Below are 12,153 nucleotides of genomic sequence, written 5' to 3'. Positions count from 1 at the left end.
GGTTATCTGTCAGTAATAAGACGAATTGGCTTTACATTTTAATCGATTAGAATAAAAGGAAAAGTGGGCCTAATAAAATCAGTCATAGTTATATTGTGCAAATGCACCACTTTTGACGAATGTAATCCTGAAAGACGGATGTTTCAAAATACCTCGTTATAAATTTGTTAACAATGCAGTTGTATTGATAATCATTTGTTATTTAGTGGTTATTTAGTATTGCATATTACACACAGCTTTAATGTTAGATATTACAGAATTTAAAGAACTCTGACATGTCGGGGTTGTGTAATCTTCAAATCAAGTCCATTTAATCATTAATCGACTGCACATGTACAAGGAAACTGTCTAGATGCTTCCAGTAGGTGGCAGCAGAGACTTTCACAGGGCAGAGGTCAGCCAAGAAACAGTAGAAGAATAGTACTGTAGCTGTAGTTTTGCCCGCTTTCGATTTGCATTTACACACACACACACACACACACACACAGATATATATATATATATATATATATATATATATATATATATATATATATATATATATATATATATATAGTGGACCATTGATTTATTGACTTATGAACTCAATTCGTTCGCAAGAGCTGGTCGTAACTCAAGTTGGATGAACCTCCCAATGCACCCCTTACCTAACCTTTTCATAATGAAAAGGAGTTGTATAATATGTGTAATTTACCAGAAATGCCCATAATTTTCCTAGTGTATTCATCAAAGCGTTATAAAATGTGCCTAGCCTAGCACAAACACCAATTTCATACTGTGCTCATGCTTTCGCAGTGGTGTATGTCATTTTCGGCAGCCCTTGTTTCAGCACTGGCTGCTTCACCATGCCTAGCTACGCCACAAAGCCCAGTTCTCGCTTTCAAATTGTGAAACCACCTCTTACTGTGCCGAAATGTTTCACCATTGTCACTCGTTGATGGCTTATCCTTTATGAGATCTGCATTCATAGCCCTAGATATTACAGACTCACCTGCCATCTGTCTTTCGTTTATCCACACTAATAATAGCCTTTATGCCTCATCTAAATTTGTTGATCATGACTTAGTAATTTGAGTAACACTTTTAGCAACACTAGCTTCCTTACACAAATCTTTTCTTTGTCTTCTCTTCCTTCCTTAACTTCTTTTCCAGCTTTTTGGGGCCATTTTGATGGCAAGTAGATAAAATAAATTAATAATAATAATCAATACTTTATTAATCCACATGGGGAAATTGATTTGGCATCCACATGTGGATACCAAAGTATCAGTGGCTCCACTGGGGCTCGAACCCAGGACCTTCTGCGTGTAAAGCAGACGTGATAACCACTACACTATGAAACCACTTCCATTAAACATATAGTGCACTGCACTGACCAAAGTTAGGTCCACGAACAGGCGTCCCTGGGCTCAGACTGACGCTTACGGACGCCTCTCGGGCATCTCGGCTCTTTGTTCACAACCGCACAAGCGGATTCATGTTTTGGCCTCGACTGGCATCCGGGTCATAACTCAAGACTTTGGTCGTAAGTCAAAAATAAAATTTTGGTCATAACCCAAAGTTCGCATGTCAGGCTGGTTGTAACTTGAGGATCCACTGTGTATATAAACACATTTCTACTGGCACTTAAGTTATTTTACTTGCACGTTTATTTTATTTAGCAAAGACTTTCGTCCAAAGCCACATAGAGAGCCAGACAGTACAGAACATTACAAGCAAGCAGCTGAAAGGCAGGCAACTTGACATAAGTGCACTAGGCTGAGCTTACATTGAATGCCAGAGTACAAGTGTAAGTAACATCAGACCAAGAGCTATCAAGAGCTTTCAAACATAGCAAGAACCTTATTTAACCACTATTCAGATCAAAAGGGAAAAAAATCAACCCTAAGAGTGTTGGATTGTTGACTGAATGGGCAAGACAGAATGCAGATCTTGATGAGCATCTTGACTGAGATGGGGACTACTACAAGGACTCAATCGAGCACTTATAGGGAGTCAATGAAGAGAGACAGCGAGAGCTGACTGAATAGCAGACATGTTTCTGCATTTTGAGTCATTGGCAGCCATGAGACAGAAGAAGCTGCTAGCCTGGCCAGTAAGGAGTTACAGTGGTCTAGCGGTGAGATTACAGATCCCTGTATTAGAAGCTGAGTAGCTTATCCTGACAAATATGGCATTTTCCTGATTTTATAAATCTACAAGATCACCGATTTCCACTACGCGGTCAAAAATGGATAGCTGGTCATCAATCATTACCCCAAAGTTCTTGGCAGATCTTGATGGAGACAATGTCAATAATCCAAGCTGTACATCAATATCATTACGGATAGTAGGGCCAGCAAGGAAAACAAGAGGCTTGTTCTTACAGAGATTCAGCTGTAGGTTAAGATTCCTCGTGTAGGCTGCAATGTTTGCAAAGAAGGGTAAATATTGATCATAACCAGCCAATACCTTCACCAAACCCAAAGGAAGGTGTATAATATACATCAAGAATGTACATTCTTCAAGAAAAAAATCACTTTGAGATCACGAAGAGATATTTATGTTCTGTTACAAGAAACTGAAAATATATAAAAAGTACCTTTTAAACTCAGGGGCACCACTCTCCAGATGCATTACAACTATAGCAAATGTAACAACTATGAAATGAAGATATCTGGGTTGAATTGTCCTACAAAGGTATCCTCAAACTACAGTATTAGTTTTCTTTCGGGAAGCATTGGGGATAAATCTTGACTTCTCAACTGACCAAACATAAAGGGTAGAAGTCTTAGATAGACCAACTCGGATAGACTTTTGGTTTTATGTCATATCAAGCCTTCTTTGTTTTTGTCTTTTTTCCTGAGGTATTTATCTGTTTGTCTGTTTGCTTGTCTATTTATGAATTTATTTGTTATTCTTTTTTCCCTTAATTATTTCTAGAAGAGATACGTTTAAAATTTGAATAATTTGAGTTGGAATGTTAACTCAGCATTCTTTTTTTTTAATATTTCGAAAATATTATGTGTTAATTGAGTCAGCTGTCTACACTTAATGGATTTTGTGTATGTTAATATTCAATAAAACTTATTACTTAATTCCATATGTGACTTAAATATTAAACCGTACGACTATTAAGAAATACGTATTTGGTGCCTTTTCGGTGTATATTTAACGAGTGGTACATTATTCTGGATTTTGTAGTATATATCATAACATAGATTTGACATATTCGTTTTCTGTTTTATGAGTAGCCCTTCCTGCGCATTTACCGATAACGGGCGTTTGGACCCAGCGGCACAGGTCTTGCTTGCCCACTTTCGCTGTAAAACCGCTCCTGTCTCCGCTCGGGCTTTTCTGCTGCCACTCGGGACCCCGGTTGTGTAGATAGTGGAGGCAAAGATCATGGCTTCTCCGAGGACAATAACGATTGTTGCCCTTTCCTTCGCTCTTGGCCTTTTTTTCGTGTTTATGGGCACTATTAAGCTTACGCCGAGATTAAGCAAAGACGCCTATAGCGAAATGGTAAGTGAAGCGTATTATTGTAATGCAGCACTATTGCATATGGATGAGGAAGGATCTGTCCTACAGATGCTGAAGGTTTTTGCATCTACACACTCAGGATGGCTCCGATTATTCAGAGAAGGGAGCCTAGAATAAAATGGAAAGCTGTTACATAATTATATTATAAAATCCCTTAAAAATAACGTACAACATTGTCAATAATCAGCCTTTTCCCGTGGTTATGTTTCGTGTCCGTTCCTGATACTTTTCGCTGCATAGCTTACCCCTGCCGAAAGGAGTAGCAAATATATGATGCATTTTAATTTGTTAATCTTTACAGTAAAATGTGCCAGTTTTCTTTATGTAATAAACGAGATAGGAATGAGCTAATTCTCATTTCATTTTCTGTTCCTCCATGAGTTTTGGTAGTGAAATTACAGAATACAATTAAAAAATGCGCAGCATGTGGGACTTAAAGAAGCGACCCAGAGACGCGGCTGTGCGCATCTTCGGCGATCGCTTGTTTTCTGGCAAATTCTGCGCCGGTGCTGATGCTGAAGCCGCATCTCGTATCGCATTTACGGCTAATAATAGGGGAGACAATGGGGGGAAAAGCGCGAATAGCAGCAATAATATGTAGTTTATCAATGCATATAAACGAAATGCTGGAAATAAAATAAACCTGGAGAACGCACCGCCCCGTCTGCCTCTTCCGCTTCTCCCTGTCTGTCGTTAGAAACGGGCAGCCGGTACGGTTTTTCCCACTTCTCACATTTCTTCAGATTAACTCTGTGATTGCTCTGCCAAGCACCAGAGGGCTTGTATCACTACTGTCCATCTCTAATATTAGAATAAATAGCAACACTACAACAGGATACTGAGTTTTCATAATTATATTGGAGAAAAGATAGATCCTAATTGGGGTGAATGACACGACATACATGGTTTATGTCCCGAGTCCATTATTATTATTATTTCAATTTTTAAAAAATAAATACATAGCATGAGTAATATTATTACATGAAACCGCTCTAATAGGCTACACATTCAAATAAGCCTAACATACCATTTTGACATTTATGTATCTCAAAGTCCAAATATGTCAGGTAGTGCAACCATTGAAACAAATGATCAGTGCAAGAAAGCTATTCAAATCAGTACATAATAATAATAATAATAAGAATAATAATAATGATGATAATGATGATGATGATGATTCTGTTCGAAAACTTTAAGCCCATAGAAAGTTGCAAAACACTATGGTTTTCAAACCATTGAAACAAATGATAAATGTTTGTCTGCAAATCTGCATTAGGGTCTGTGCCAAATACCAGGACGCACCTGGCAGGGAAAAGGGGCCTTTTATGTTAAAGCCATTTTAGAAAACAGTGGACAAGATGGTTAATCATAAAGAAGATCCTGAGTGGCCTTCGTGGTGCAGAGAAAAGGTTAGAGGATTTAAATATAAAAAAAAGTACAGGAAAAACCACCCCATGATACAGTTTCCATGTCAGGTGGTACAACCCATGGAAAACCATGAAAACACTGCAATATGGTAAAACTCAATTTGTTTTTAAAATTGTATGTATAAATGTGATGTGAAGGACAAACGTCTGTACAGGTGTACAATCAGATGAAGCCTTTTCAGTTAACAAAAAATATTCAGGTGGAACTGTAATAAATATCAATAATCATAAATGACAATCATCATACATCAGTTAATGTCTGATGCATTGCAGACATGGCTGCTGCATGAAGATTCTGATTTGGAAAAAAAATGTTGCAAAATTTAGCTATTTTTTCAGGTAGTAAAAACCTTATTTGTCATTTGTCCATTGGCATATTTCCAGCTATCTTAATTGTGAGCAAACAACAAAAGACAAATCCATGAAAAAATCTATATTGTTTCTAAAGCGGTAATTGCCCTAACGCTTAGTAGACAGGGAAATTAAAGTAAATTGACAGTGATTTTCAAAGCAAAAAAAATGGCTGAGAAGATCATGCATTTACAAGCCTGAGAATGTTGTAGATGCATTCAGCTTTTTCCAAATGAAGGCTAGTATTGTTCTGTTTGCTTAATTATAACATATCAGCAGTGTGCAGCTTGATTCACAGCAGTCTTATATGTCTACAATTAGCATTTTCACTGCATTTATTTTGGCATGATTTCATGTCATGCCCACAGCAGGAGATGTCAAAGTCGTTTCTCTGTAAGCTGTGATTCCTCTGCTTTCTCAGTGTTTCTAGTTGTTAATACTTCACTGTAGAACTCATAGCACTGACCAGTATGGGTATTTCACAGCACTGCTCACTCATAAGACTTTTAATTCATGAGAATTAATATTGTAATACTTATTTGATGTGTTTTTCTGAAATTCCAGCTTTTAGGTGATTGACACCAATACATATTTGAATTCTGGTTTTGCCATTCCATGTCATTTAACAATGATGATGACGTGTTACACAAAACACTGGCACTGAGCACTGAGAACAAGTGTAGCCCTTGCTGGCTGTAAATGCTTTAGGTTGCTGTGAGTATTACAGTACAAGCTTTACTGTTCAACCTTACCTGAACTCTCCACTGATAATCATTCGGTAATGCATGCAGAATCACCTTGACAGGCATCATCTGCTAGTGTCCCGTGCCTGCTAACTAGCTAAGCTAAAGCCTCAGGTCTTCCTCCATCTTCTGCACACTGGTCGCTCCTACATCCCTGCCAGATCTCAGCTCTCTGCGGTGGCTGGTCAAGCAGAAGTCGAAGGGATGACATACCTACTCTTACTTCCTTGCACTGGCCTCCTAGCTGTAGCTTTGAAAATTGATTTTAAAGTTCTCTTTAAACGAGGTCTTGCTCCATCCTTCCTCAGTGACATGATTGTAAGGTACAGTATGTCCCAGGCAGATCACTCAGATCACCCGGGAGTAATTTACTGATTATTCCTAAAACCTGGCTAAGGAAGGAGGAGGCAGCATTTAGTCACTCTGGTCCCAAACTTCTGCTCTCCCAAAAAGCCTGCAAGCTACTGAATATCGAAAAACTAGGCTGAAAACATATATTTTCACCATTGCAAATAATACCCTATGATAATCAGTCATTTTATTCCTGCATTTATTTTATTTCCTTTGTGCTTATTTTTAATTTCTTGTGTTTCTTTCTTCTTTTTAAAGCACTTTGTAAACCTTGTGGTTGATTAATTAATTCCACCAGTGTAACTTCTACAATGTCCGATTTACCATGGTCCAGTTTGGAGGAGAAAAACCCAAATACCTGCCAGCTGTTGACTCAACACCAGATTGTACCTCATCCGCCAAAATAATTTGCTGTTATATTAAATTCTGATGGTTTTAGAGATGATTCTATCAGTTTTGTTGCGCCTGTGTCAGATGTCAATATGGTGACTGAATTAAACTTTTACACTCTGGCCATGTAATCCTCTCCTGATAAGAGCATCTGGTAAATAAATGAAAGACACATGTAAAATTTATGGGAGAAGGCTGTAGTGCTGGAAATAGCATTCTGGTTAAGCCAGAAAAATGTCACCTATTTTTTTTGTTATGATGTATACCCTGTTTCCTCCCACAGTCCAAAGACATGCAGATTAGGTCAACTGGCTACTCTAAATTGCCCATAGGTGTGCATGTGAGTGTGTGTGGCTGTTTGTCTGTGTTGGCCCTGTGGTGGACTGGCGGCCTGCCCGGGGTGTATCCTGCCTCTCGCTCGATGATGCTGGGATTGGCTCCAGCTTCCCCGCGACCCAGATGGATAAAGCGGTAGAGATAATGGATGGATGGATGTTTACCCTCATGCCAAGATAGATAACCATAATTCTTAATATAAATTAACTGCAGTTCACTTAGGGAACAAATAATTTTGGGAAAAATGGACCACAGTCGGTATGATATTTTTCTTTTAGGAAAAAAATGAGGATGAATGAACAAAAAAAAACAAAACAAACAAATGTCAAGTATACCTTAATAGGATTATAGAAGCAACATTTTAAAATGGTTTTGTAGTATGTATCACTTTATGCATAATTATGGTTTTGGAGTTTACCTGGCCCTCTTTTTCTGGTTCTGTTGTAATATATTTGCAGTTTGCCTAGCCCAGGTTTGCTTGTGTTGATGTAGTATATTTGGACTTTGCCTGGCCCCCCTTTGCTTGCATTGGTGTAATATATATGTTTGTCTGACCCTGTTCTGCATGCTCTAGTGTAGTATATTTGAAGTTCGCCTAGCCCCCTTTTGCTTGCATTGGTGTAGTATATTTGCAGTTTGCCTAGCCCTGTGGCCTGTGCTACGAAGCGGGGTTACTGGCTTATCGGGGTAACTTGTCAGATTTAAGGTAGTCTGGGCAAAATATAAGTGAATGAATATGAAGTCTATTTAAACTGAGATACTTTAAATCCGACAAGTTACCCCGACAAGCCAGTAACCCTGCTTCGTAGTACAGACCACTGTTTTGCTGGTTCTTTTGTAGTATATTTGGAGTTCGCCTGGCCCTCTTTTGCTTGCTCTGGTGTAGTATATTTGCAGTTTGCCTGGCCCTCTTTTGCTTGCTCTGGTGTAGTGTATTTGGAGTTTGTCTGGCCCTGTTTTGCTTGCTTCGTTGTAGTATATTTGGAGTTTGCCTAGTCCCATTTTGCTTGCTCTGGTGTAGTAAATTTGCAGTTTGCCTGGCTCTGTTTTGCTTGCTTCGGTGTAGTATATTTGGAGTTTGCCTGGCCCCGTTTTGCTTGCTCTGGTGTAGTAAATTTGCAGTTTGCCTGGCCCTCTTTTGCTTGCTCTGGTGTAGTTTATTTAGAGTTTGCCTGGCCCTGTTTTGCTTGCTTCGGTGTAGCATATTTGGAGTTTGCCTGGCCCCGTTTTGCTTGCTCTGGTGTAGTGTATTTGGAGTTTGTCTGGCCCTGTTTTGCTTGCTTCGTTGTAGTATATTTGGAGTTTGCCTAGTCCCATTTTGCTTGCTCTGGTGTAGTAAATTTGCAGTTTGCCTGGCTCTGTTTTGCTTGCTTCGGTGTAGTATATTTGGAGTTTGCCTGGCCCCGTTTTGCTTGCTCTGGTGTAGTATATTTGCAGTTTGCCTGGCCCTGTTTTGCTTGCTCTAGTGTAGTATATTTGAAATTCGCCTAGCCCCCTTTTGCTTGCATTGGTGTAGTATATTTGGAGTTTGTCTGACCCTGTTTTTCTTGCTTTGGTGTAGTATATTTGCAGTTTGCCTAGCCCTGTGGCCTGTGCTACGAAGCGGGGTTACTGGCTTATCGGGGTAACTTGTCAGATTTAAGGTAGTCTGGGCAAAATATAAGTGAATGAATATGAAGTCTATTTAAACTGAGATACTTTAAATCCGACAAGTTACCCCGATAAGCCAGTAACCCTGCTTTGTAGTACAGACCACTGTTTTGCTGGTTCTTTTGTAGTATATTTGGAGTTTCCCTGGCCCTCTTTTGCTTGCTCTGGTGTAGTATATTTGCAGTTTGCCTGGCCCTCTTTTGCTTGCTCTGGTGTAGTGTATTTGGAGTTTGTCTGGCCCTGTTTTGCTTGCTTCGTTGTAGTATATTTGGAGTTTGCCTAGTCCCATTTTGCTTGCTCTGGTGTAGTAAATTTGCAGTTTGCCTGGCTCTGTTTTGCTTGCTTCGGTGTAGTATATTTGGAGTTTGCCTGGCCCCGTTTTGCTTGCTCTGGTGTAGTAAATTTGCAGTTTGCCTGGCCCTCTTTTGCTTGCTCTGGTGTAGTTTATTTAGAGTTTGTCTGGCCCCGTTTTGCTCGCTTCGGTGTAGCATATTTGGAGTTTGCCTGGCCCCGTTTTGCTTGCTCTGGTGTAGTGTATTTGGAGTTTGCCTGGCCCCGTTTTGCTTGCTTCGGTGTAGCATATTTGGAGTTTGCCTGGCCCTGTTTTGCAGGCTCTGGTGTGGTTTATTTGGAGTTTGCCTGACCCTGTTTTGCTTGCTCTGGTGTAGTATATTTGGTGTTTGCCTGGCCCTGTTTTGCAGGCTCTGGTGTAGTTTATTTGGAGTTTGCCTGGCCCTGTTTTGCTTGCTCTGGTGTAGTATATTTGGAGTTTGCCTGACCCTGTTTTGCTTGCTCTGGTGTAGTATATTTGGAGTTTGCCTGACCCTGTTTTGTTTGCTCTGGTGTAGTATATTTGGAGTTTGCCTGGCCCTGTTTTGCAGGCTCTGGTGTAGTTTATTTGGAGTTTGCCTGGCCCTGTTTTGCTTGCTCTAATGTAGTTTATTTGGAGTTTGCCTGGCCCCGTTTTGCTTGCTTTGGTTTAGTATATTTACTTACTCCCTAATTGTACTATAACCTAACTGGGAACCCTGTTTAAGCGACTTCAGAGATTACGTAGGTTTTTCTCTCTTTTTAGAGGTAATTCCCCAGATTTTATACTTTGAATACCAGTTAGTTGTCACATATAATTCAGTTCTAAGTTGTGTGCAGCGTACAAGATTTAATGTGCTGCATTTATGTGGTTATCTGTATAATTTGTCTAATATTTAACGTTTTTCCGTTTTGCTTACCCCATGGAATCTGCTAATTTGGTTACATTACATGTCAGCCATCTGGCTAGATTTCAGATGCCTGCTGTTGTCGGTATGGTTGCTTGCATCTCGACAGTTTATTCCCGATGATATTTATCATTCAGTAAGAATGGTCTCATGCTTCCTTGATAGTGGTGATTCGGTAAGCAGTAGTGCTCGTAGCATGAACCTACAATCTATTAACAATGTGTACCCTTGTTTGAATTTGTTCTTCAGAAACGGGCATATAAAAGCTATGCTAAGGCCCTGCCCGCCCTTAAGAAGATGGGCATCAGCTCGGTCCTGCTGCGGAAGGTCATCGGCACGCTGGAGCTGGCCTGCGGGGTGGTACTGACCCTGGTGCCTGGCCGACCCAAGGACGTGGCCAACTTCCTGCTGCTTCTGGTCATGCTGGCCGTGCTCTTCTTCCACCAGCTGGTGGGCGACCCCCTGAAGCGCTATGCTCATGCCCTGGTCTTCGGCATCCTGCTGACCTGCCGGCTCCTCGTCGCCCGGCAGGGCGAGGAGCGGCTGGAGGTGGAGGAGAGCCAGGAGGAGCAGATCAACCCTCAGGAGAAGAACAAAGTCAAGGTTTCCTAGTGAAGAAGGTGAAGGTTTCCTAGCCCCCAAGCTGACCTGGCCTGACTCACCCCAGGAAGAAGCAAGGACGTCCTTTAGGATGAGGGAAACATGGATGAAAATGACCGTTGACCCAAATTCATTCCCACTCCCAGAGCAGCAATCACACTTTTTATGAGTTCATATCCCACACGAAAGTAAGAAAATATTTGTCTGTCTATTCTGAATAGTTCTGAATAATAACCCTCTGAAACTCTCTTAATCTTTCATAGCTAGGATAAAATTTAAGCTTGCTGTCACAATTGACTTTTATGAGTGAGGTCCCGGCTTTGTGAAAAGCTGGTGCATATTAAAATTTGTTCAGTCTGCCTGGTATGTTTTGAAAGGTCTAAATTTTAACAGTTTTAAAATCTGTGCTCAGTATTTAATTGCACATTTGATAAAACATTGTATGTTGCTTCTAGACTAGTCAATACTGGATGCGAAAGGGAATAAATTTCTTTGGTCTCTTAATTGCTAGTTTTTCTTTTTTGTTCAATGTAATCATCTTACAGTTCTGTGCATGTAAATGAAAAACTTGCTTACTCGTGCCAGAATTTACCAGTTTTGGGTTTTTTTTTTCTCTACAAACATACATATTTTACCATGTTAACAAAAATAGACAGTTCCCGTTTGTATGTAATAAAGCAGAATACCCAAAGTACAATACTAAGAAAATATAGATTGATTTAATCTATAACTGCCTTTAAAATGCTCCATATTTTTTGGCAGTCAGAAATCCAAAAGGTGATGTCACTTGATGAGCATTAGTTACTCAGATTCTTATAAAAAAGAAAAAATGCAGTTTCATAAGCATAATTTACTGCTTACCATGAGTTTGTCCAAGAAAGGTATCAGAAAATGGATGGATATTTTATTGTACTTTGCTGTACCCTTAATGACAGGTCTCCGGCTGGGATAAGCACTGTTTTAACCACTGTTTTTTGCATTATCTCAGGTTAAATAGCTATACTGAATTCTCAGGTTAAATAGCTATACTGAATTGCACTGATCTTGTTTTTTTTTGGAATGGAATGAAACATAAAAATTGTGCAACAGAACAGAGAGCAGAATAAAGAAAACTAAAGGAAGTACGAGTGTGAAATTTAAGGGTGTGAATTTAAAGGTAAAATGAGTTTTTGATAAAAAAAAAACATAATATGTGAATATATCTTAAGTATTATACACAAACACACACACACACACACACACATACACACACACACATATTATTAGATTACTTGGTATTTCCAGTTGATTAAGGCCAATTCAGACCAGAATGTGGTGTGTATTTTGAACTGGGCGATTCCTAACCTTAAATCTGTATAATATCTACAGTGTAATGTTTACCGTTTTTTCTATTATGGCTAAATTCATTACACACTGGTACTGAAATATTTAGAAGTATCAAATAAAATATGTTGTATCTTTAATCTGCAGGTGATATTTCTGAGAACATTGCAGGAATGACTGGCTTTGCTTGTTTGTGAATAAATGATTGTGCATTTTAGTGCAGCTACTTGGTTAAAAGCGTCA

General features: G+C 39.5%; 1 protein-coding gene and 1 non-coding gene across 2 annotated transcripts; one reads left to right on the top strand and one right to left on the bottom strand.

The window, feature by feature from the left end:
* Window positions 1-1,270: 1,270 nt before the first annotated feature.
* On the bottom strand, window positions 1,271-1,343 carry trnav-uac (transfer RNA valine (anticodon UAC)). Its single transcript has one exon. It is a non-coding gene; the product is annotated as a tRNA-Val (tRNA).
* Window positions 1,344-3,310: 1,967 nt separating this feature from the next.
* Window positions 3,311-11,091, top strand: LOC111833668 (novel acetylcholine receptor chaperone). Its single transcript, XM_023792179.2, has 2 exons — window positions 3,311-3,504; window positions 10,237-11,091. Exons 1-2 carry the CDS (start codon window positions 3,385-3,387, stop codon window positions 10,597-10,599), a joined length of 483 nt encoding a protein of 160 aa, XP_023647947.1. The 5' UTR covers window positions 3,311-3,384; the 3' UTR covers window positions 10,600-11,091.
* The last annotated feature ends 1,062 nt before the right edge of the window (window positions 11,092-12,153 follow it).

This window comes from Paramormyrops kingsleyae, chromosome 18 (assembly GCF_048594095.1).
Source record: "Paramormyrops kingsleyae isolate MSU_618 chromosome 18, PKINGS_0.4, whole genome shotgun sequence".
Taxonomy (NCBI): domain Eukaryota; kingdom Metazoa; phylum Chordata; class Actinopteri; order Osteoglossiformes; family Mormyridae; genus Paramormyrops; species Paramormyrops kingsleyae.
The sequence above is the reverse complement of the archived record's forward strand: the minus strand, read 5'-3'. Positions and strand labels throughout refer to the sequence as shown.

What these genes read in the sequence shown, in the direction of transcription:
- LOC111833668 (XM_023792179.2), top strand. Translation starts at nt 3,385, where the DNA reads ATGGCTTCTCCGAGGACAATAACGATTGTTGCCCTTTCCTTCGCTCTT. An exon ending in AAGACGCCTATAGCGAAATG is followed by an intron (nt 3,505 to 10,236) that starts GTAAGTGAAGCG and finishes TTTGTTCTTCAG; the next exon opens with AAACGGGCATATAAAAGCTA.